This window comes from Ornithodoros turicata, chromosome 5 (genome assembly GCF_037126465.1).
Source record: "Ornithodoros turicata isolate Travis chromosome 5, ASM3712646v1, whole genome shotgun sequence".
NCBI classification, from domain to species: domain Eukaryota; kingdom Metazoa; phylum Arthropoda; class Arachnida; order Ixodida; family Argasidae; genus Ornithodoros; species Ornithodoros turicata.
In genome coordinates this window covers 74,062,836-74,088,327 of record NC_088205.1, presented here as the reverse complement: position 1 = coordinate 74,088,327, position 25,492 = coordinate 74,062,836, and the positions used below count along the sequence as shown (strand labels likewise).

Genomic DNA, 25,492 nt, shown 5'->3' with positions numbered 1-25,492 from the left:
TCGGTGAAGCAACCTCATTGGTCCCCCTCCCAAATGGGGGGGGGGGCAACATTTCAAAGTGTGGCGCACGAGGTTTCATGTGTGGACACATGCCGGTGCAGCAGCTGTCCTGTGAGTGGACAGACGCTTTGTCACGTGGTTTCTTCAAATCTCTACCCTCTCCTCCCATCTCCTCTGCGTGTCGTAGCGTTGTCCACCCAGTGACGGATCCAGGAAGGGGAAGGGGGCGATCGCCCCGCAAGACAAAACCCCCTCTCGACATGGATCTTGTAATGATACACACTTTCCGGACAGGGAAAAGTAGGCCTACCAACGCAAAACATCAAGTGACACTCTTTCATTTCCGTTAGCACAATCAGCTACACAGCCTTTCTTTATTCGAGCTTCACATGCACGTAAAAGGCACGTAAAATTTAATTACAGTTAGAGGTGCACAGAAGAGTAGCACGGTAGCCGAATGTTACCAATACCATTTACATACTCGAAAAAACACGCGTAGTGAGCGATATAAATATATGAAACATTAAAAATCGCGTGCTTTTTTACCATAAGACGTTTCTTCTGCATTAAATCTTGCAATTACCAGCACAGCACATCGTATAGAAAACGAAAGCGTATCAAAGACTTTACAGGTTTCACGCCGAAAGGTGTTTCGTAGACACCTTTCTACATGGTGTATTCTATAAAGAAAGCACCATTTCGGGGAAGGGGGGGTATTTCATTGAAAACACTGCTTCAGACGTGTGTTCTGCAAACGCCTTTTTCAATACTGTGGTACACCTTTCAGTTGAGCCTGCAGGATAAAAAAGGAACAAGTGACAATAAAAGGGGTTAAGAACATTTACACCTTCCGGGTGTCTTGTCTTACACAGTAGGATGGCATACGCCGTTGTGTAGGACACAGGGATAAAATGCAAGCGAGCTAGCGCAAGTTAGGCGTGCGTGACATCACGCTCAGTCGGGGCAGGTAGGCAGGTGATATGACATTACTTAACGTTGACATTATACATTAAAAAAAAGCGTTGCTTTATTTACAAAAACACCCCCTTTTTACACGTTCAGCGGCGTTATGCTACGTAAGTCACGCGCTTCTTTGCTTTTTAGCTATTCTTTCAACGGACGACTTGCTCTCCACCATTATGTCACATGGTATATAGAGCCCTCTCATACAGCGTGACGTTTGATGTGTCTAATTATCGTAATTAATTGACGCAAATGTACAGAAGCAACAAAGCACAACGAAAACAATTCCAGTTCCACACAAGAACTGCGCGGACTTGAATACCACCGAGGCACAGTTATACGGGCTTTCGGGATTCTCTGTATCCAGTTGACCAATTCTAAATGTCCACACAGCACCTGTAGAAATATAAGAGATCAATTATCTACATTTATGAACATACAGCGAAGGACAGAGAAGAAGACAGATCATATGACAGAGACAGAACATCCATGTTTATATAACTCGCTTTCTTACAAGCAGCAACATAGTGTGCAGGTTCAGATATTGTTCCGGATTTCGCTTTATGCATCAAACTCGTTTCTGAACCTTTTTGGCCTCCAAACTCAATCCGTGCAAACTCTAATCGTGCGTTGAGGTACTGTATGCAAAACTCTGGTTTTCTGATTTTCTCTATATCAAATTGTGGTGTACCGAAGTTCTCTATACCAAACACTGCTATGTCGAAGTTCTCGATGTCAAACTCTGGTATGTCAGTTATCTTTTAACGCGTTAGCATTAGAGCTCTCGCTACGCAAGAATCGCGGCGTGGTCTGTCTGTAGCCACGGAAGTGGAGAGAGGAAGTGAAATGGCGCGGCACGCATGCGCGTTGAGTGGAGGGGGAATGAGAGGGCGCGTGATGCGGCGCGCCTGCAGTGCAGTGGTGCAGCTGTAGTGGTCGACACGTTCAGACGTGTCTGCGTGGGCGCGCCATGAGTTATGAAAGCTGTGCGCAGGTTCGTGTGAAGGGTTGTGTAGCGTTTGTGGAGGGTCGTTGAACGGTTGTGTAGCGTTGTGAAGGGGAGTCCCCAAGGTTTTCAAGATTTTTTTTTCACACCCCGGTGTATCGAAATTCTCTATATCAAACCCAGGTACATCGAAGCTCTGCCTGTACTGACCACACTGCAGTGTATCGGGCTCCTGTATACCGAACTCTAATGCCACACGCGGTCGATAACAGCGACTTCGTGTCTATCCAACTTGATACATTCTAAACTCAATTGCTATTAGAAAACGATTTTGAATTATTATCTTATTATTTATTTATTATTACTTATTATTAATTATTATTTGAATTATATCACCGGCTGTGCTGTGTCTGAGGTTTTCCCTGGGTTTTCCGAAGACTTTGCAGATAAATGTCGGCACAGTTCCCCCTGAAGTCGGCTCAGGACCTATACTCACCCCCTGCCGCCCCTCCTTCCTGCTGTCCTCTCTCCATCTGTCCACGTCTGTACGTCGCTCATAGCCTCAGTTGCTTCGCGGCGCTAACACGGAATTTAAAAAAAATTAGCTGGAACATCCTGTGTGTTCGAACAATGTGCCTTTCCACTTCCTCCGTGACTTCGCTCGTGACGTGATGAATGTTTCAGTATCAATGACTCCCTTTTGTGAAGCACAGTTAAGCGTTATATAGAACTTGAGGGAGCGTTGATCTTGGTTCAAGTGTTGGTGAAACCGGGCCTTAATCTAACAGTGATGCCGGCAATTAATGATTATATGATAACTTGCACCCAGATGGCGATCAAATCTCCAAGAGGCACCAGTCACAGGTGCAACCAATCCAATCTTAAAATTTCACATCCTATAGTAAGCTGTACCGATGAACAGTGACAGAGGGAGCCTTACGCACGATATTGATTCACAGAGTCTTCTTAACATTGATTCGTAACTGGCTGGCAGTAAATCAATTATATACACAGTAAAGATTCATTCTACATGGGAATACAATCAGCAGGAGAGTCCACCTGCCAAAACAGCTTAATGTCATCATCAACAAGATTCTTGAGTGAAACAGAGCAAATATCATTAATGAAGGCATTGAAAAAGAGGGGTCCTAGAATCAAACCCTGAGGAACGCCCGGAAAGGGTGAACACCTTTCACTCGTACATACTTGACAAAGGGCTATGAATCAAGTTACACAGATTTCTGTAAAAGCCAAAAGTTACCAATTTTTTTTTGCAGCAGAAACCAGGGGTTCCCTCAAGAGCCTTAGTGAAGTCAAAGTAGACAACGTGTACCTGACCACACTGGTTAAGAATATCGGTCTAACAAAACGTAAGACAGAAAATGCAAAGAATAGCATGATAGCTGAGCGTGGTACGAGTTTTCTTGGTACGAGTTGGGTTGTCGCCCCTAACCTAATATGTAAATTTAAATCATTAACACGGGCTTAACATTATTTCAGGTCCTCGTTATTTGTTCATCCAGCTTTAGCCTTTCACGTCTCAAACATCCTCTTTTGTATTCACCTCCCGCTATTTTTTAGCTACTTTCACCAACTCCCCTGGTTAGTTAGGCGACATTTGCGTCGCGGGACCATTGCGTGACCGGGGCCGCTTTTAGTTCGTTTTTCCTTTAAGTGCCCATTTTCCCCTATTGCCATGTGATGCTCACGTGGGTACCACGTTGTATATAATATGTACGTCCTAACATAACTAGATGCGTGTCCTAAACAGCATCTGTTGCATTGCACATGAAGAAACGTAGTCTCCTACATGAAAGCATGTGTGTAATACAGTACAATCTCGATGATACGGTCACGAATGACGCGAATCTATGTATTAGAGTTCATATGATACGAACGCGTTATCTTGCCTTTACCGATGATACCAACGAGCTTGCGAGAGCGCGGGAGTCATGCTGGTCCATCTTTCGAAAACAGAGGGAGATCCTCACCATGGTCACCAGGACTCCTTTACATCATGTTGCGCAATACAAGATCGCGATTACGCAGCCCGAAACCTTATCACCTTATCTTTGTTTTGACCTTTTTACACCTCTCGCGACAGTAAACCGCGAAGCTGTGTGACATCGCACTGACGGAAAACAGCGACCAGGGCACGTGGAGGGAACATAGCAGGACAACTTCTGGCAACACGACGGGTCACCATTCCGCAAGTCGGCTTCACCTAACGCCTACGTGCTTCAGGAGAAGCTCGCTTTAGAACACTGTGGCTCGACTGGCGGGTGGAAAGCACGTGCTGTCTCTTTTGAATCATCTCCCGAATTTAGGCAGCGTTGGCCAAAAACGGAGACAGAAAAGCGTTACGACCGACCTCTTTGACTGACAGGAATGGAAAATGAACAGTCTTTGTTTTAACTCGTTTGATACGAGTTTTTTCCGCTACCCTGTGAGATTCGTATAATCGAGATTCTACTGTAAAGAAAAAGGCTTCACTGTTTGTCCCCCATCAGCTATTTTTGGACGTCGGCCATATTCCTTGTACTTCTCACTAATACCCATTTAACCGTAACAATATACATTTCACACATACCTCTGCTCAGCATGCTGGCCCATGCCTGCTGCCTCTTCAGTTTTTCTCACAGTTTCCTCATGAAACGTATGAGGCGCCCAGGCGTTCCCGAGTCACAATGCACCCTCTTCACATGTATGACTGCATTGGCTCTGTCACGATACATTTTCTTGCACACTGTACATTGATATTCTCGTTCATCGGTGTGTGTGTAGTAGTGCCTGAGTAAAGCGTGTGCCGCCATACTCTTGAAACAGACCTCACAACGTTCACGACGTCTTTCCAAATGTACCAGCTTTTCGTGACTTCTAACACCCTTTTGTGAAACAAACTGTTTACCGCAAATTGTGCAGCCATGTCCCCCACGGTTTTGCAGGTGCTGCTCCAAGTGTTCAAAGAACGTACATGAAGACTTTAGCGCTTTCGGGCACCTGGGGCATTGAAATTTTCTTGATTTGGTGTGGGAGTTGAAATGGACAGCAAAATTGTGTTTCGTTTTGCTTATGTGTTGACAGATCTTGCACTGGTACCTCCCATCAGAAAGCTCGGCTTCCAATAACACACGAGGATCCTCGGGCTTCTGTGAGGGGAAGTAAGGGTTCAAATGTTAGTACATCATCTCTTCTCTTTGCGCGTTTTCCTTGGGGATCAGACATACCTCATCATGTCCACGCAAGTGGCTGACGATCTCTGTTGTGGAGACGAAGCTATCAGGACAGACGACACATTTGTAAGGGTTCACAACGCTACTACCAGATGCGGCATCGGCGTTGTGTGCTCCTGAAAATATTAGACAAAAAAAAGGGCATTTGTGGGTGACGAGAAAGCTTCATGATGACAATATACAAGGTTGACAAAGACTTGCAGCAGCAGCAGCTATCATGGCGGCAAGTGGTGCGCCCGTAGCTGTGGAACAACGATGCAGAATCAAGTTCCTTGAGAAGGAGAACGTCAAACGAGCTGCAGAGATTACAGGCACAGTATGGGGAACAGTGTAGAAATTGTGCAGACAGTTTGGCGCAGGACGGAATATGGTGATGAATGAACCGCGTGGACACGTTCGTCCTATTGCGGTCGTGTCAGTAAACATTGCAGACATTCAGCAAGCCATCGTCCAAACTGTATGGGATACTGCAGCCCACTGTATTGTCGCCAGTGTGGAGACAATCATTCACGAGTACCGTCATTTCATCGTTTTGCCCCAGAAAAAAAAAAGAAAAGAGAAAATGGGGGCAGCGTGACCCCCACACAATTGGGGGCAAAACTGGTGCTCTGCCCCCCCCTCCCCCTCCAAATCTCAGCAATCAAGTACACTTTGCGCCTTTGGAAAGTTGTCGACGGCACGGCGACTCATCGAAGTGGTCGTCACGCATAACGTACTACTCCTGTGCGCATCAACGGAACAACGCTAAACAAATCTGACAAAACTGTATATACGACAGGTAGATGGTGAATGCCGAACTTGCCCGTCCCAATGCAACTGGTGATGCAAGATGCAACGGGGCGTGCGTGAGCTTATCGTCACTCTACTATGCAATTTATTTGTACAAATATTGTCATTTATTGTCATCATTCTATTATTATTATAAAAGTGCTTCGAAGAGGAAACATTCTCGTTTTTTTGCGCGAACACGCGAATGACGCCGACGCTGCCGCGATCTTGGAAAGTCTCGACTATACATCTGATGCTGTGAAAAGTAAAAAGAAAAGAGAAGGAGCATGAAATGGCGACATTCTCAAGCTCCCAGGTGCTGTCGTCTGCTTCCATGCACCCAAATGAAACGGGAGCACGGAGAGTGGCTCAGGGTCTCACACTCCCAGGTGTGTGGGTGGTGCTGGCGTCATGTTGAGAGAGCAGTGTCTGAAACAGTTGTGTTCCTAAGCACCTACTTAATCCAACCCTCTGCTGGATCCGCTGCTGTGTCATTAACACTGATGAGCAGCAGAAACAGTTCAGCGACATCACCTGGCACAAAATGACAACAGCGCCAAGACAGGGTCATGCAGCAGATAGGGTTGCCACCAGGCCGGTATTATACTGGCACGGCCGGTTATTCGCTCGCTCTGCCGGTTGTCGGTAGGAGGGTGATACCGGCAGCCTTTTGCCGGTATTTGCAGCTCAAAACCTTTCATAGGGCGGGCTTTTCCTTTCAACATTCCACTACAGCTTGAATAAATCTGGACCACAGACCCAACTCCGTGCAGCCACCAGTTGTTTCCTTAGTTACTCATTACTATTGCTGTTATTATTGTTATTATTACACACAGGAACACGTTTCCTCCTATTGTCTTGAGCTCTCTCTCTGGTTTTCTCTGTTTCACCCCTCACCCACTTCCCTTTCCCGCGAGCATTTCCTCCTTTCCCTCTATTCCACCTCATCTCCCTCAGCCGGTATTTTTCACTACGAAAGGTGACAACCCTAGCAGCAGAGTGAAAGTCAGGGAAAGACACGGGAGGAAGACACCCGAAGATGCTCCGTAGCCCGGAAGGACAAACTAACCAAAAAGAGAAATACTCCGAGAAGGGGAGGGGTCAACTGGGTGGCAACGTCGTCACATGGTTTCAAGCTGCGACCAACCATTCGTCCGCTATGTGATACAGGCACACTTGCACGTGCTGCTCAGTACAACCAGCATCCAGCACCAACAAATGATCTATAGCATGAACTTACCTCGTCGTTTGTTCACGACGCTGCGTCCACATACGTCGCTTGCGCTACCCTCCAGATTAGGCCTAGTGCCATGTCCCATGATAGTATGTACCACATAGTCTGTGCGACTCCTGCACTCTATCAAGCAGATATCGCATTTCCTGTCCTTCTTTCTTTTGTCCTGCTTCTTCTGAAATTCTTTCTCGATACTTGGGGATTCCTTGTAGCGACGAATAGACTTGACAGGATGTTCCACCTCGGGATGGAATCTTTTCACGTGACTAATCGCTATAGTTCTGCTACTCAACTGCTTGCCACATATGGTGCACGCGCACAAGTTCTCACCCGTGTGCTTGTAATAGTGTCGCAGCTCGTCTTGTCTGGATATCACCATGAAGCATACCTCGCAACGTGTCTTGTTTTTGTCCTTGCTGTGAGCCACCTTCGCGTGAGTGGACAGGTAGAATTTTGTCAGGAAACCCCTGTCGCAAATTGTACAATGATGCAATTTCCTTCCAGTCGAATGTTTTTCCAGATGATGGAGGAAAGCGTACGGTGTTTTGAAAGGCTTGCTGCACAGTGGACATGGGAACAGTTCTTTGGAAGAGTGCCCCATAAGGTGCATTCTTAGCTGGCTCAGAAAGTCCATTGTTGTACCGCAGATGAGACACTGGCGTTGTCCGTTTGGAAGACGAGCTTCCGACAGCAAACGAGGGTCTTGGGGTTCCTGGAATAGTATAGAAATACCGATTACTGTATCTATAGATAGAGTAATATGTGATAATGGGTATACCCATTATCACATGGTCTATTTTGTGCTTGCTTCCTTCGCCAGCTGCGGGGAAGACTCTCCTTTATTAATGGGGCCCTCGTTACATGTCCTACTATCCTGCTTTGACTCCAAAGCTGGGTGTCAAACTGAAATATTTTTCGTTCCAGTAAAAAACGAAACGGTTCAATTCTGGAGTACGAAAATAATGGTTTGAAACCGGTTAAAAGTGGTTCAGTATCACACGATGTAAAAGGAACTGACTGCACCTCCAATTTAAAATCGTCATCACTCCTAAAACTAGGTAAAACTTAAAAAACAACAACAAAAGAAAACAAAAAAAAAAAAGTTTTTTCAAGGTGAAACTTGAAGAAACAATGAAGAGGAACGGGTCAAAGTGCAACTTCAGCTACCTATACGCGTCCTAGAGAACATAGCTCAGCATCTCATGTTTGTCTGAAATGCCAGAATCATAATTTTTTGCATTTTCGAACCGAAAATCTGCTTTTGCAACTACTATCACCCCGTTTTACAGCTCCTGAAATCAGGCCGTATTTTTCTCCGCAATGCCCCAAGAAACGTAAAAACCTGAGAACTCAAGGCTCTAAGTATACATGGCGGTGCTATATTTTGTGCGTAGCTGTGTGCCGTATGTGGTCGCTGTGTGCGTAGCTGTGTGCCGGTTTTGGAGGGCCTTACAGCCGTCCTTGTTGCTCCATCGTACCGGGGCATGTCCGTGGAGGTGCTCCAGGAAGTCAGATGGCTTAACGAATGCTTCCGGGCAGACGACACACTTGTAGAGTGGCTCTTTGTCTGAAGAAATTTCGTGGCTTGGACTGATGCGTGGCTTTCTGGATGTTCCACGTTTGCCTGGATGTGCACAATACGCATTTCAATTTGAGAACCACCTTACTGCACATCTGGCTATGTTTCTCACTGCTTCAATAAGTTTACACACACATACACATGCACACAAATTATGTTTAGTTTTTGGTCCGGGTTGTCGGTTCGCTCCGGGACCCTATACCTGCATTAATATCTTTCCACGACGATTAGTCCCACAAATGACATATGAATCATTTAGTTTCTGAAAAAGGTTGTTACTGGAGTCTACTTGGAGAAATCATCACAAATCAAATGTTCCGTATACATGAATAGCACCATCAATGGCACGCCCATTATAAATGTTTTCTAGTGCTCAAGAAAATAACGGTGCATACTTCAACGCACCTATATGTGTGCTGTGCGTAGTCCCAAGATCAACACAATCGGAAGTCATCCCCCCAACAACACAGAATGTCCTCTGGATGTACCAATAATGTCCTAACGAGTTCATATGTCCGATGGACATCCCTCGGATATGCATCGGACGTACGAATCCGAGTCGTACATCCAGAGGACATTCGGTGTTGTCAGGGCCCAAACATTGTCAGTGTAGTATTGTGATGTAACTACTAGTGCCTCTAGCCTATTGCATAATCCAAGAGAGGAGCATTCCTAGGGAGAGAGGAGAAACTTCAAGAATGGCGGTGGCTTTAGAAGATGTAACAGTGTAATCTAAATGTAATCGAGTTGAATCATAATAAAGATAAAAGATGACAACACAACAACTGGCGACGAGGATTAAGCTCGAACCGAGAATCCGACTCCGGTGAACATGGTGAGGTGCTAGCCGCTTCAGGAAGATATTTCGTCGTTGTTGCGTATTCGACCGCGTTTGTTTGACAGAAGACGACATGACACCTGCGGCCGCTGGTACAGCAGCAGTTGCTGCTCCTGTTCCGAATTTGCCACCACCGTCATGCATGAACGTCAATGCAGCTGATCTATATACCGAATACAAGCTGTGGATGGAAGGATACGAAAACTATGAGATAGCCAGTGGTCTAATCAATGCCGACGACAAAGTAAGGAGGGCGACGCTGCTTCACTGCATTGGACCAGAAGTCAGAAGGATCCTGTCGAACATTCCTGGAGAAAGGACGAAGTACAAGGAAACCAAAAAGGCACTGGACGAATACTACACGCCGAAAAAGAACATCGTTCTTGAGCGACACAAGTTTAGAAACCGAGAACAGCGACCGGATGAGCCTGTAAGTGCATTTGTAAACGCACTTCGGGAACTGGCAAATTCTTGTAATTTCGGTTCGCTTGAAGACGAAATGATAAGAGATCAACTTGTGGAGAAATGTTCGTCCAAGGCGCTTCAGGACAGGCTCCTTACTGCAGAAGATTTAACTCTAAAGAGTGCACTTGAAATGATTCACTGTAAACATAGCAGATATCCTGCATAACAGTGACGTAAGTCAGCCATAGACATTAAACTGCAATCATTCATTTGTCATGGTTCCCGTTTTTTTTTCCCCATCCCCACTCTGATCCTGCTGCTTCTTGCACTGCCCCTCTCCCCAAAGACAAAATCTGCTTCATGTTTACTGTCCAGTACAGCTATTTCAAAAACAAGTTGTATATATGAATAGTGTGCAGTACGTGTTTTTCAGTGAAACCATGTATACCAGTTTGTAACGCCACGTTGCTGACAGGAAAATATAGTCTGAAAGTTACACCCTCCACCAGGAGCTATTGGTACAGGTATGCTTACCTTGGCATTTTGTGCCTCTGCTGATGACGCCATCCTGCAGCGACGATGTCAGGTGACCCAGGGTCACATGCACCACGTACTCCCAGTGTGAGACAAACTCCGCCTTGCAGATGTGACAAGTTTCATGTTGTTCTTCGTTCTTTTCGTCGTCATCATTTATTTCGGTTTGCCTACACTCCTGAATGAAGAGGTTAGGGTCCTCGACTTCAGGATGATCCTTCCTTAAGTGTTTGGCGGCATAATCATGAAGGATGAACTTCTCCGAGCAAAGTACGCACTCGAAAGACACTTCCTTGGTGTGTAGGAAATAATGTCTCTCCAAGTAGCTCTTGTGGACCACCTTGAAACAGACTTCGCAGCGTTCTTTGCGGTTGTGCCGCCTCTTCATGTGGTGCTTGCACGATCCAGCGGAACTGAATTGCTTGCCACATTTCTTGCAGCAATACCCTTTGCTGTGTTGTCTCTTCATGTGCTTCACGAAAGAGAGTGCACTCTTCACAGTTTTGTAACATTTGGGGCACCGGAAGGGCTTGCCAGACAAGTGTGCCGTCATGTGTCCTCTGAGCATGTATAGTCTTTTCCCACATTCTTTGTTGCAGACGAGACACCGGTAGGTCCCATCCGGAAGTCGTGCTTCGTCCGAGACAAGTCGAGGATCGGACGGTTTCTAGAAGGGAAGCGATTGTTATGTTGAGCAAAGGGAGGATCCTACAGCTTTTAGGGTCCTTCCTGAAGATGAGGTATCTTAAGTTTGGGAACACTAATACCCCGTACACACTGCGGGTCCACTCTCTTGTAACTCCCACTAGGTGGCGATGTTCTTGCTGCATTGCCCAGTGATATAAAACTATGTGGTAGCCACTGGCATAGCCATATATTTTGTTGGGGGGTGGCAAAAAAGGGGGAAAAAAAAAAGAAAAGAAGAAGGCTAACTTTATTTGCATGATGCTCCGTACATAGCTAATTGAAAACAAAGTAGTTATGTACCAAGTACCAGTTATGTACTCAAGTACCAAGGGCAGTGCAAAATGTTTTCAGTTTAAGACATCTGATGAAAGTATATATGTCTCAATTTGCCAAACAGCACAAAATGTTTCGATCCACTTAGTTTTTTTTTACTGAGAAAAAGAAAAACGTACACACACACAGCCGCACTCTGTCCTGTTTGTTACAGCGGTGCTTGTTCACTCTAGACTCGCCACCTGGTGATCGAGCCACAAGGAGGAGAGGGACGACTTATGACGTTAACATCTGTGGAGCCAGTCGAGGGGCGCGTTTTCTTATTAACTCTTGCAACTCTGAGTGACTATCCTGCGTTTGCTGACCAAGAGTGAGGAAGGCCTGATGAGGAGGTCCTGGATGCCTGGAGGCTCCTTGTGGGCTTAGACAAAGTCGCAACTCAACACACCCATTGGTCACAGGCTAGCTGATACTGCTCTCCACCACAATTGCGCACGGTCGTTTTTTGCGGCGTACTTTAATTTCAATTTCTGCTATACTTACGGATTATGGCTCTGTAGGGTGAATTACTTCACAGGATGTACTTCTGTGCTTGTTTAATTATTCTCATAGGGGATATGAATTGATTCTAAACAATCACTGGTGTACTCCATCCTTGTTTGACTCCACCAACGTGGCGGATGCCTCTACACTCCGCCCGAGAGGCACGGAATAACGTTCACAAACTGTCGTATCTTCCTCTGAACTTGCAAAATATCTCAGCTCTTTGATCTAATATATCTCTACTCGAGAAATGTCATCATGATGTTGGTAGGCAGACTGAAACCGAAACAAATCGGAAAGGGAGGGCTGGGTTCCACGAATGGGCACTTGCTCACTGCCTCATATAGACCTCTACCCGCGAAACGTCACCTTTCCGTTGGTAGGCAGACTGAAACTGAGACAAATCGGAAGTGGAAGGCTGGGTTCGAGGTGACCCTGCACTTGTTTACTGCCTCCTGTTGAAAGAAAAGTAGTACCGCGTCCAAACGTCGCGTCCCTTGCACAGGCGCGACCATTGTCGCCGTGCACGCGACCTTGTTCGCCCCTAGCCTGGAGCGTAGTTGAACTCTACCAAATTGGTGGCGCTGTCGAACACTATGACGTCATTTGTTTACAAACAGGGAGAGGTCAAAAGGAAGAAAAGTAGGACCGAAGGTCGCGTTCCTTTCAGAGACCATTCGTAATCCCCTCAAGACCGTGGTTTTCGGGAGCGACCTTGTTCGCCCCTACTTTGAGCGTATTTCAACTCTACCAAATTGGTGGAGCTGTTGAGCACTATGACGTCATTTCTTTACATACAGGAAGAGCTAGTTCTATTATTTCCGTCAAGCCTTCACTGCCCCCACTTCTACTCGGTTGAGGATAAGAGGAAGGAATGGCTTACTGGTTCGTGTGACTTGAGGTGCTTGTAATAACTTGTGTAGTCGTCGAACGACTGTGGGCATACGACGCACTCGTGCTGCTGTTCGTCTTCTTCCCCCGAAGAACAACTCGCTGTGTCTGCCATGCCTTGCTTCAGAGCATCTGTAAGGATTCAATCGAGTGAACAGACTGAGGACGAACGCGATCCAGCGTTTCAACTTGATACCTTTGGAGAAATCTCAGTTGATAAAACAGTCGGCGAATCCGCGCACGAACAGCTTTCGAAACCGGTTCATATCCCTTGGTGGCCTTGGAGCTTGGAGGTCCAGAGAGCTAACGAGTGGCGGGAAATTCAAAGAGGAGAGCGCGAAATTCACGGGCACGTGACACATTCCGCGTAGAGTGACGCCGCCGTTCACATGTTTTATCACGTGCCCTTCTCGACGAGTGCCCGCCCCTCGTTAGCTCGTAACCGTTATGGCCGTGCAAGAGGTTCGATTCCTGGCGTCAGCACCTCGTTTCCCGAGTTATTTGAATCGTTTGGGTGATTTGGACGGTTTGGAGGTTTGGATGAGGAGGCAGAGTGGAGAGAGAAACGATGTTGTCTGGTCCTTCTCTCTCAGGCGCCATGGCCCCGTGGACGTGACCTTGCCGCGCTAGCGTATGATCGGTATGAGAATGTGGACTGCAGAGGCTGCTGTCAGCAAGTTGCATTGTGCCGGCCGGTGCCAGCCATCCTAGTCACCGTACCTATCACGAACCATTTCCAAGTGGACCTCACTCTTAATCTGCTGTTAACTAAATCGTAACTAAATCGCGTTATATGGAACCGTAAATGCGAACACATCGAGCTACATCCCTTCAATTAAGTAGCTTTATCTCTTTTTGGGTGAGGGAAATTGAGGAAGTTGAAACGCACGTTCGTTTGACATAGCAATCTCGCGTGATTGTGCTGGTATTTTTTGCCATGCACTGCGTATCTTTGAAAACAGATGAGAACCATGCACATTCTCTGAGAGTGCGAGATTTCGTGTATGCAATTAGTGTGCACGAAACTTTTAGAGCACTAAAGTGGCGGCGCTAGCTCCGCGCAAACTAGGGAGCCGGCGCTCCTTTCGCTTCCCACCTCCAACAAGGGAGAAAGAACCGGTTCCGATAGCTCTTCGCGCGAGTTTCGCCGATTGTTTTATCAACTGAGATTTCTCCTGCTGAATCGCGTTCGTCCTCAGTCCGTTCACTCGACCGAAGCCTCTCTGAAGCAAGACATGGCAGCCACAGCGAGTTGTTGTTCGGAGGAAGAAAAGGAACAACTGCACGAGTGCGTCGTATGTCCACAGTGGTTCAACGATTACAAAAGCTATTACAAGCATCTCAAGTCACACGAACCAGTAAGCCTTTCCTTCCTCTGACATTCCTCAACGCTTCAACCTTTGATTTCAAGTAAGCATGAAAGGTCGCTACGGAATACATGAGATCGAACCAGCTCGCGTGGCTCAGTGGTTATCGTGCTGGCCATGTCACGACTGGGAGGTACCCGGGTTTGAGTCCCGGGTCTGTTTTTCGAATGTCTGGGTTTTCCTCAGACGCTTTCAGACATATGTCGGCATAGTTCCCTTAGAAGTCGGCCCAGGACGCACATTCCCCCAGGGCGTCAGTCGTGACCACGACCTACAAGATTATAACGACCATGTCATGGCATCCCTTCCCAGCGCCGCACTTGTAAGCAAGCGGTGGCACTACTCATCGTCTCAGTTATTGCTTCCTCAACTTCTACAATACTTTGTACTTCAGCTTAGAACGTGAAGAAAAAACAATGTACAAGCTGTTTTTGATTCTACTTCAGCTGCCCTTCGTTTTCTGGTTAAACCCGATTTTTCACGATAGTCCCCCCCGAACAAGTTTTCCAGAATTCGGGTAAAACCCGATATCTACCCGAAATCCTTGCGGTCTGTCAATTTGTCGTTCTAAGTAAATCGTCGGAAAAGTGGATCATATAATATATCAGCAGAGAGAGCTATTTGTGACAACCTGTTTGTCCTCCTTTTATAATCCCCTCCTTTTATAATCCCCTCCTGCAGGGGTCAAAGTCTTTTGTGGAGTTCGGGCAAGTGTTTGAATACCGCTGTCATTAACTGCCCCAGTTCCGAGCGGAAATATAAAGATTGTTGTTTCTCGTACCAGTCTCACTGCAGTGGCTTGTTTCACATGGCTTTCGTTTCACCCGAAAATTCCCCAATGACATATCAAACAGAGATCGTAGCACCCAATTTCTCCCCGAATTCTCGTGCGTAAATAGCACCTGATTTTTCTCCCCCGAATTCGAAAAATCATAAAACCCGGCAACGAAAAACCCTAAGCTTACCTTAGTATTTCTGTACAAGCGGTGGATATTCCATGGAAGATGTTTCATTCTTGAGGTTGATCACCATCATCATTCTACGTGTTTCCATAGGAGCTATTGCTGTCGTCTAACATACACTCACGTATTTCTTGCAGTGGAAGAGGGTTGTGGTGCTTTCAAAGATGGGGAAGCAACAAGATCATGAGCCGATAGGTTTTGCAAGATCAGAGGAAGATAGTGATTTGTGAACGTTATTTGAGGCATCTGCCAGGTTGACTGACGTATGTGGCGTCACGTTTAAGAAGAAAGGGTTACACCACTGATTGTTTAGAATAAACGTACCTATGGGAATGCTTAACGTTGCAAGACGGGGCTTTTGGAGGCCCCAGGAAACCTATTAGGCTGGAGACTTTCTGGGGCTTGATTTTGGTTCGAGAGGTGTTTTCCAGAGAATGTGGGAAATGCCATATATATGGTGAAATGCACCGTTTCACGGTGATACAACGTTGATTGTACGGCCTGGGCCGAGCGGGGTGATTTTATTATCCTGTTTTTGGCAGCTGTGGAGTGGCGGGGGGAGGGGAGGGAATTTATTGACAGAAAAAATAAGAAGAAAGGAAAGCTGTTGCATGCGGGTAGGGGTTTTGTATCATCTCGTTCGTACTTTATCCCCCCTCCCCGGAAAATGTAGGTGGCGAAAAATCTTTAGTAGCAATTAGTATAGTTATTACTTATTTCTTGTCGATGCTGCCCTGCTGTATGCAAGACGAACCTCGTGAAGTCGAACTCTTCTTGTTTTTTAATTATCTTTTTTTTTAAGTGGGAGTGTGGTTCAGGCCCACACAAACTTGTATCTTCTGTAGTGCATGTGGGTCTGTAGTCACTTCCACTTCAGCCAGAGTTAGTTTTCTTGCCCTCTTTAACGGTATCTCTGCAACTTTGCTAACGTAAAAGTTTTCAGTTCCAGTTTTCTGAAAGTGACATTCTTCTAGCTTATGACCATAACTACTCTGCATGTAATTAGCAGTGCGCAGAGCGTCATGCACTTTGACACCTCTAAGCCAGCTTCTTTTTTTCCTTATGTTCCCCCCACACACACAACAAAATTCCTGGCTATGCCCGTGGCTACCACATACTAGTTTTACCGCTGGGCAATATAGCAAGAACATCGCCACCTAGTGGGAGTTACAAGAGAGTGGACCCGCAGTGTGTACGCGGGGTATTAGTGTTAACAAACTTAAGATACCTTAACTTCAGGAAGGACCCTAAAAGCTGTAGGATCCTCCCTTTGCTCAACATAACAATCGCTTCCCTTCCAGAAACCGTCCGATCCTCGACTTGTCTCGGACGAAGCACGACTTCCGGATGGGACCTACCGGTGTCTCGTCTGCAACAAAGAATGTGGGAAAAAACGATACATGCTCAGAGTACACATGAGAGCACACTTGTCTGGCAAGCCCTTCCGGTGCCCCAAATGTCCCAGAACTGTGAAGAGTGCACAGTCTTTCGTGCAGCACATGAAGAGACAACACAGCAAAGGGCATCGCTGCAAGATCTGTGGCAAGCAATTCAGTTCCGCTGGCTCGTGCAAGCACCATTTGAAGAAGCGGCACAACCGCAAAGAACGCTGTGAAGTCTGTTTCAAGATAGTCCACAATAGCTACTTGGAAAGACATTATTTCTTACACACCAAGGAAGTGTCTTTCGAGTGCGTACTTTGCTCGGAGAAGTTCATCCTTCACGAGTATGCTACCAAACACTTAAGGAAGGATCATCCTGAAGTGGAGGACCCTAACGTCTTCATTCAGAAGTGTAGGCAAACCGAAATAAACGATGTCGATGAGAACGAAGAACAACATGGAACTTGTCACATCTGCAAGGCGACTTTTCTGACACACCGAGAGTACGTGGTGCACGTTACCCTTGGTCACCTGACATCGTCGCTGCAGGATGACGTCGTCAGCAAAGGCACAAAACGCCCAGGTAAGCATACCTGTGCTAACAGCTCCTGGAGCCAGGATGTAGCTACCACATACTGTCCTTTCCTGTCTACAATATGTGATTATTCTTTTGTGATGTGATATTTCTTTTGACAGCAGAATTTAGAAAAGTGTCTTCTAGTAAATGGTATCTATGCAACAAAATAAACCTGTGTGTGTGGATTGCTAAATATGATGTGCTCACAGGTAAGTATAGGATAGGAGGGGACTTCACACTTATCCTGGCCCAAAGTAGAGATTACCTTGTAATGGTTCTGCCACGAAACCTCTATCGTCCAACAGTGTCCAGAGTGAATTTCTCGTTGATGACCTAGCTCCGACTGCCATAGTATATCTCCAGGACGTTTCCCGGGGCGGTTCAGCTCAAATGATTAGATCTCTGGAGCATGCTGTGATTACTGTATAAGTGGTTAAATTCGCGAATTTGTGAGAAGCCAGGATCAGGCAATTATTCGCGGAACCTTAAATTCGCGGTACCGCACTGCGTCCACCCTGCATCTCAGGGACCACCCACCTTGAGCTTCCTGGAAGAAGCTAATAAAAGGTACCACCAGTGGGTAACTCGTTCAATTTGTCTCTTTTTGAGCACTTCTGACTGCAAGGGTTGCGATTAGGGGGTCCTACTCGGCTCGTATCTATATGTCATTGCCGAACTGCCCTGTCTCCCGTCATTCTTGTCATCGCATCGAGCAGGTACGATTGGCACTCGATAGTGATGTGGCAACTTTTACAAAGGCCTATCCGTGTGGCAGAGTGCATAAACGCTTGCTGGATAATCCAGGCTTACAAGGAACTGGAATCACGGGACGCCTACATCCGCGCGGGATTCATACGCGAGGGCCGGACTACAGTCTCGAGTTGCAACGGCGAACTGAACACTTTGCGAGGCAATGCAGTGTGATAGCGTAAGAAACCCTGTGTACATAAGCTGCCTCAGCGTCCTGGGCCAAACTTCTTACATATTTTGTTCACGTATTTTTCTGTCATTGGTTCGAATATTGCGCGGCGAAGAAACGGGCGTTCGAGAGTTTCGCGAAAAATAGGTCCTCGCGAAAATTACTACTTATACAGTATTTTCGTGCTTCGTCAGTGGTTCGAATGCATCGTATGAAGCTCAGGCTTTAATATTATAATTGCGATGTGCTCCCTAAAGTCAATAATTAAAAAGTTGATTAAAATAACTGTTAATTAGCCCCTAATTGAGAATAAATCTGGCTTCCTATACTTGCAGCCCCATCGAGTAATCCAATGGCGAAAGTAAAAGCGTCGTAAGACAACTCCCCTTTTTATGAAAATTTGTTGCGGATAAAAGGAAACACGCTAGAGTGCCTTTCTTTTAGACCGCTTTGTGAGTCTGCAGTAAAATACGTGATAGACATGATGTGGGACAGTTCTGAAATTGAAATACATATTGTATACATTCCAGGCATCTTCGCTGGCAAACTTGGAACATGCAGGAAACCATGTGTCGATCCAAGCCATGAAATTCCTTTGGACAAACAGCCACTCTACAAGTGTGTCGTCTGTCCGGACGCATTCATTAAACCATCTGACTTCCTGGAGCACCTCTCTGGGCATGCCCCGGTACGTGGAGCAAAGGCTGTAGACTTCCAAAACTTGGCACGACCATATACAGCACACACTTAGGCACAAAATGTAGTACGGTAGAACCTCGTTAATTTTTTAGTCGTCTGGACGGCGAGTCAATTTACTGAAATTAGCCTGAATTACTTTTAGTTACCCTGTAATTACCATTTAATTACGAAAGGTGAGTGCAGGTTATCTGAGATAATTTTGAATTTCATTTAATTGCCTTTAATTACATTTATTTGCTTTAATTACTCTCAATTCCCCTCTAAATGATGTTAATTACATTTAATTACCTTCCATAACCTGTAATCACCTTCGGTAATCTTTAATTTTATTGTCTTTCTCTTAATTACATATATCTTTCATTCATTGCCTTTAAACTCAACTTTCTTGCTTTGATTGCCTCTAATTACCTTAAATTACTCTTACCTCTTACTCTTCTTCTTCTTACGTCAACTTCAAATCATTTACTTGTATCATGTGCACTTGTACCTCTGCCTCCCTGAGGCTTCACCACCTCTCTCTCTTTCTCTCGTGCATGCACAACACTCCTGATGCTAACGCATTAATAATTCTTCTGGCATTTCCAGATAAACACGAGATGCTGAGCTATGTTCTCTAGGGCGCGTACAGGGTCATTCCAGCTCAAACGTCCCGAGTTATTCAAACAACGCGGGAGTTCTAAGCCCCCTGGCGACGGTTCTATGCGGACCCCGGGCGAAATACTTCGCACGGATTATGTTCATGTGGACGACAACAACATATATTTTTTTCATAGAAATCGGAGATGATCGAGCGCCATCAGCGGGATGTTTGAGCTGGAATGACCCATGAGCTGGAATTGTATCCATCACTGTTTAAGGAGGAAACTCTGAAATTCATGCTCTATGATCGAGGGTGCCATCATTTTCAGGAAATACACGACGAATTGCTGCTGCTTAGATAAACTAACATTGTGGTTGTTTCTGCACGAACCTCGCATCACAACAATGTGCCAAAGGGCAAGACAGGCTCACTGTTTTCCTCTAAGCCACTTGGTGGCACCTTGCTCTTTTTTTCTCCTTCAGTTTGACATCTTGGAGAGAGAAAACTGAGTTGTTTTCGCTGCAGTCAGTTTTTCTTACATTGTGTGAAACTGAACCACGTTGAACCGGTTTAGACCTATTATTTTGTAACTCGAGAACTGAACAGTTTCCTTTTTACCCAAACGAAAAGTGTTTCGGTTCAACACCCAGCTTTGGAGTCAAAGCAGGACAGTATAACTAGAGCCTGAAGTTTTAGGGTTTTACCCGATTCTTCCCCTTATTTGCACCCCGAATTGAAGGTTGCCTCTTTAGGGTGAAACACGATTTTTACCTGGCAAATTGCCCTCGCTGGGATGTCTGTAGGAATGCACTAACTAACTTGTTTGGCAGAAAACTGCAGTTACATCACCATTTGTACCAAACCGCTACAATTAGTTTGAATAACTGAGCCCGATTTCTCCCCAAATTTAGCGTACTGGAAGTTTTTTCACCAGAATTTGCACGAATTTAGTGCGCACGTTTATTTACCCGATTTTTACCCCCCGAATGTAGGAAAAAATATTTCCCGAAAACTTCAGGCTCTAAGTATAACGTGTAGAAAGCGCACCACCAATGAAAGAGAGTCTTCCTCGCAAACTGGGGAAGGAAGGAAGCACAAAATAAGCTGTATGTTATAATGGGTGGATAAGAGTAATCGGTAGTTCTGTATTCTTCCAGGAACCCAAAGACCCTCGTTTGCTTTCCGAAGCTCGTCTTCCAAACGGACACCACCAGTGTCTCATCTGCGGTGCAACAATGCCCTTTGCATGCCAGCTAAGACGACACATTATGGGGCACTCTTCCAAAGAACTGTTCCCATGTCCACTGTGCAGTAAGCGTTTCAAAGCACCGTACGCTTTCCTCCATCATCTGGAAAAACATTCGACTGGAAGGAAATTGCATCATTGTACAATTTGCAAGAGGGGTTTCCTGACAAAATTCTACCTGTCCACTCACGCAAAGGTGGCTCACAGCAAGGACAGAAACAAGACACGTTGCGAGGTGTGCTTCATGGTGATAGCCAGACAAGATGAGCTGCGACACTATTACAAGCACACGGGTGAGAACTTGTGTGCATGCATCATATGTGGCAAGCAGTTGAGTAACAGAACTATAGCGATTAGTCACGTGAAAAGATTCCATCCCGAGGTGGAACATCCTGTAAAGTCTATTCGTCGCTACAAGGAATCCCCAAGTATCGAGAAAGAATTTCGGAAGAAGCAGGACAAAAGAAAGAAGGACAGGAAATGTGATATCTGCTTGATAGAGTGCAGGAGTCGCACAGACTATGTGGTACATACTATCATGGGACATGGCACCAGGCCTAATCTGGAGGATAGTGCAAGTGATGGCGTTGTCAACGGACGACGAGGTAAGTTCATGCTAGATCATTTGTTGGTGCTGCATGCTGGTTGTATTGAGCAGCTTGTGCAAGTGTGCTCCTTGCTCCGCCTCTATCACATAGCAGACGAATGGTTGGTCGCAGCTTGAAACCATGTGACGACATGGCCACAAAGTTGACCCCTCCCCTTCTCGGAGTATTTCTCTTTTGGTTAGTTTGTCTTTTCGGGCTAGAGAGCATGTTCCGGTGCCTTCCTCCCATGTCTTTCGCTGACTTTCACTCTACTGCATGACTTAGCGCTGTTGTCACTTGCGCCAGGCGCTATTGCTGAAGTGCTTCGGCTGCTCATCAGTGTTGATGACGCAGTGGCAGATCCAGCGGTGTTGCGATCCCCCCCAGTTTATACGTTGAACTTCCCTCTCTCCTCCCCTTCTGTGCTCTTCAACAAAGAAACCACCCCCAGCCTCCCAAACCCAGGGACTGGACCTGCCCCTGTGCACTGGTTCAGATTGCGTCCACACGCGCAGCCTTGAGCCTTATGCCGCCATTTCATGCTGCGCTTCTTTTTTTTGGGGGGGGGGGTGAAATGATGCATTATGGTTCCATCTTATGCGATGAGTGATTGCAAAAGCTCTTCCCCCTCGGAGTGAAACCAGTTCGGCAGCTGCTCCGAGACTGCCATGCGCGCTCCCTTGTGGTCACAAGTGAGTCTGGGATCCCATCTTGCACAGACTTTGCGGAACAGTAAATGCTCGTGAATGATTGTCTCCACACGGGCGACACTAATATTACAGTGGGTTGCAGTGTCCCAAACTGTTACTCGCCGGTTCTCGAGGATGGCTTGCTCAATGTCTGCAATGTTTACTGGCATGACCGCAGTCGGACAAATGTGTCTGTTCAGTTCATTCGTCACCACATTCCATCCTTCCCCAAACTGTGCCTGTAATCTTTGCAGCTCATTTGACGTTCTTCTTCACAAGGAACTTGATTCTGCATCGTTGTTCCACAGCTACATGCACACGGCTTGCCACTACTGCACATGCCACTGACCAAATCGGATGTCTCAATCAACCTTGAACAACCCTTGTACATTGTCATCATCAAGCTTCCTCATCACTCACAAATGCAGCTTTCTTTTTTGTTTTTTGCTATTATTTTCAGGTCCACACAGCTCTGATGGCGCATCTGGTAGCAGCATTGTGAACCCTTACAAATGTGTTGTCTGTCCTGATAGCTTCGTTTCCACAACAGAGATCATCAAGCACTTGCGTGGACATGATGAGGTATGTCCGATTCCAAAGAGATCGCGCAAAGAGAAGAGATGGTGTACTAACATTTGAACCCTTACTTCCCCTCACAGAAGCCCGAGGATCCTCGTGTGTTATTGGAAGCCGAGCTTTCTGATGGGAGGTACCAGTGCAAGATCTGTAAGCACATAAGCAAAACGAAACACGATTTTGCTGTCCATTTCAACTCCCACACCAAAGCAAGAAAATTTCAATGCCCCAGGTGCCCTGTAATGCTAAAGTCTTCAGTTACTTTCTTTGAACACTTGGAGCAGCACCGACAAAACCGTGGGGGACATAGCTGCACTGTTTGCGGTAAGCAGTTTGTTTCAGAAAAGAGGGCTAAAGCTCACAAAAGGCTGGCACATTCTGGAAGAAGTCGTGAACGTTGTGAGGTCTGTTTCAAGAGTATCTCGGCTGCCTTTATACGCAACCATTACTACACGCACACCAGAGAACGAGAGTACCAATGTACAGTGTGCCAGAAAGCATATCCTGGCAGGACCAATGCAGTCACACATGTGAAGAGGGTGCATTGTGACCTGGGAACACCCGGGTGCTTTGTACGTATGGTGAGGAAGCTGTGAAAGAGAGTAAAATTCAGACGCAGACGTGGCCCATGTGCTGAAAAAAAGGAATGTGGAAGCAATGTGTGAGGAAGTGCAGAAACGAATGAGAAAGTGCAAAGACGATTTGTTCGAATACATTATAGGTACAGCTCGCCTCAGGGTTAGCTTGAACGCCATCGCGGGCTGCAGACTCTGGTGGTGCTTAGTAGAAGTAATGGTGGTGGTGGGGGGGTGACCCTTATTACGACGGTGCCGCCAGGGGAGCTCTCTTGCCGCTTAGCAGGCTGGAGCGATGTTCAACTTAACTTTGACACGAGTCGTACATTTACAGTAGTGTGTTCTATGACTATGGAATTTTAAATATGAGTATGCTGTACTCGAGCAAGGGCGTCTCACGATGTTCCATTCATGGTATGTTCATGGTACGATATGTGGTTCATGGTTTCATGGCACGTGTGTTATTTCATGGTATGTTAAACTGTATAGAGTTGTCAGTATCTATTGTATCCTGTGTCCCTTTCAAATCATTTCATAATTCTTCCCTATTTCATGTCGAAAGTTCGTTCACACCTCTCTCCTATCTGGCGAATTATGGTCACAAAGTTTGCAGTGATGTGCAATAACTACTCTCATAGTTAAACTACAACTACCAACTTCTTGTTTAAAAAGTAATTGCAACTACTAACCCACCAATGTTTAGATGAAGTAGTTAAAAACTACAACAAAGTAGTTTGAAGTACTTTTCCAACTGTATTTGCACAACATAGCCTAATAGACTTGCACTGAATTTATGTCTGGCTGAATGTCTTGCTGATGATATCTTTCATCCCACTGTAGAGCTTGCCTCAGCCCTCTCCTCAATTTTTTCAGAAGTCATTAACGTTAATTCATTACTTGACCCAATCTACGAACATTTATAATGGAGGTTATTCATGTACCTTTCGTCAAATATTTTACTAGATTGTACGGTATTCATGATAGAGGTTCCAAAACTGTGACAAACCCACATAGTGCTTCTCGCATCAAGCGGATTAACTTTGACTTGACGTCTTTTTTCGTATGGTTTCTAAAGAGTACCTATTGAGACATATTAAAGTGATTAATAGAAACTAGCTATTAATGGGGTTTAGTAGAAAAAGTACTCTAAAAAAATGCATGATGCAGGAAGTTGTCAAAACCAAGCTCGAGAATGTGATGCGAGGTATTTAAAAGAATAACAAATGAATGAAAAACAGTATGATGCCACGCTTCGAAGCTATTATCATGAATACCGATAAAGTACCCCCATTAATTGTACTATATGGGTCCTGTGTTTATGCACTTAAGAAAACATTGCCTTATTATAACTGTTTGGAGTACTCTATAGCTAAATGCAGATGTGAAACCATTGTACAGTTACAATAAAAATACAGATTCTGTTGTATATACAAACACACAGATATCAAGTCTTTCCAGAGTAAGGATAATGATCATTTTCAAACAGGACAACGGTAATCTCAAATCACCAAACAGTAGAGACTTCTGTGAAAGTTCACTCTACTGAACATTCTTTCCCATCAATAGTGCCTTTGCTGAAGGAGTACAGCATGGAGGCATACCGTAGTTAAGTACAGTAAGTTAAGTTAGTTTTGAATTACTTTTTGTCAAGTAGTTGCAATTACTGGTCAACTAGCAGTTCAACTATATGTAGTCAAACTACTGCCCATCACTGGCTTGATGATTCAGAGTTTAATGGTGCAGCAGCAATTATGGTCACACTGAGACACTTGTCAGCTGTTGATATTTTAAATTATGACATATATTTGTAGGTTTCATAACGTTGTTATGTATAATCGTTCCACTTGATTGTTTGTAATTGTTTTCTTATTTTTGTTATCATTTTTCATCATTTTTGTTTTGTCATTATCTGTGCTTTTTCGAGACACCATTATAAATGCTCTACTGTTTATGGCCTCTAAAAATAAATACCGGAATCTTTGCACCGGCAGTATACTGTCTGGGTGTTTTTCCTTAGTCTTCCCAGGCAAATGCTGACAGAGTTTATTCCTGTGAAGTCTAGGCAGTAATGCCCCCGAGTGACTGGCAGGCAGCTCGCAGGGCAATAACGAACCAGTTGACGCATTCGCACGAGCAACGTCACCACAGAATATCCTAGTGGAAGAAACAGCTAGGTAGAAACTGCTCGGGGAAGCCGGAAGCCGGAAGTCCCGCTGCATGTTACGTTGATAATTCGCACGATGAGGGAATATTGCGAATATAGTGTTGTGCGCACAGACCGAGCAACAGAGACAAGGCCTGATAGTATACGCTATGACGTGTAGTCATTAATGGACGTGTTACCTAGCGGTTCTGGCCAACGCGCCTGGTGTACTCTGTCCGGACTGTGTGTCGTCTGAACGGTCTTTCAGTGCAGCGCGAAGTTTCCAATGTGGCTCA

At 45.6% G+C, this 25,492-nt stretch overlaps 2 protein-coding genes across 6 annotated transcripts; one reads left to right on the top strand and one right to left on the bottom strand.

The window, feature by feature from the left end:
• Positions 1–340: 340 nt before the first annotated feature.
• On the bottom strand, positions 341–13,701 carry LOC135394783 (zinc finger protein Xfin-like). Of its 3 annotated transcripts, none has more exons than XM_064625763.1 (8): positions 13,091–13,701; positions 12,887–13,026; positions 10,501–11,167; positions 8,623–8,768; positions 7,151–7,856; positions 5,137–5,258; positions 4,818–5,058; positions 341–1,359 (listed from the first exon to the last, which is right to left on the bottom strand). In XM_064625763.1, the coding sequence occupies exons 2-8, from the start codon at positions 13,007–13,009 to the stop codon at positions 1,190–1,192; spliced, it is 2,175 nt and encodes a 724-aa protein (XP_064481833.1). In that variant the 5' UTR covers positions 13,010–13,026; positions 13,091–13,701; the 3' UTR covers positions 341–1,189. The 3 variants fall into 3 exon arrangements, with proteins under 3 accessions (XP_064481833.1, XP_064481831.1, XP_064481832.1); XM_064625761.1 differs by having other exon boundaries at positions 1,271–1,359; positions 4,500–5,058; XM_064625762.1 differs by lacking the exon at positions 13,091–13,701 and having other exon boundaries at positions 1,271–1,359; positions 4,500–5,058; positions 12,887–13,076.
• On the top strand, positions 12,994–25,043 carry LOC135394784 (zinc finger protein Xfin-like). Of its 3 annotated transcripts, XM_064625766.1 has the most exons (7): positions 12,994–14,252; positions 16,525–17,188; positions 18,632–18,789; positions 20,538–21,231; positions 22,363–22,484; positions 22,562–22,628; positions 22,711–22,801. In XM_064625766.1, exons 1-7 carry the CDS (start codon positions 14,130–14,132, stop codon positions 22,719–22,721), a joined length of 1,839 nt encoding a protein of 612 aa, XP_064481836.1. In that variant the 5' UTR covers positions 12,994–14,129; the 3' UTR covers positions 22,722–22,801. The 3 variants fall into 3 exon arrangements, with proteins under 3 accessions (XP_064481836.1, XP_064481834.1, XP_064481835.1); XM_064625764.1 differs by having other exon boundaries at positions 22,562–25,043; XM_064625765.1 differs by having other exon boundaries at positions 14,213–14,304; positions 22,562–25,043.
• Positions 25,044–25,492: the final 449 nt, after the last annotated feature.

Bases quoted from the DNA above. Each gene is read 5' to 3' on its own strand.
- LOC135394783 (XM_064625761.1), bottom strand. From the start codon at position 13,009: ATGGCAGACACAGCGAGTTGTTCTTCGGGGGAAGAAGACGAACAGCAG. The intron at 8,769-10,500 runs GTAAGCATACCT...GTGCACATCCAG, and splicing joins CAGAGGCACAAAATGCCAAG to GCAAACGTGGAACATCCAGA. The intron at 5,059-5,136 runs GTATGTCTGATC...TTCCCCTCACAG, and splicing joins ACTTGCGTGGACATGATGAG to AAGCCCGAGGATCCTCGTGT.
- LOC135394784 (XM_064625764.1), top strand. From the start codon at position 14,130: ATGGCAGCCACAGCGAGTTGTTGTTCGGAGGAAGAAAAGGAACAACTG. The intron at 14,253-16,524 runs GTAAGCCTTTCC...CTTCCCTTCCAG, and splicing joins ATCTCAAGTCACACGAACCA to AAACCGTCCGATCCTCGACT. The intron at 18,790-20,537 runs GTACGTGGAGCA...GTATTCTTCCAG, and splicing joins ACCTCTCTGGGCATGCCCCG to GAACCCAAAGACCCTCGTTT.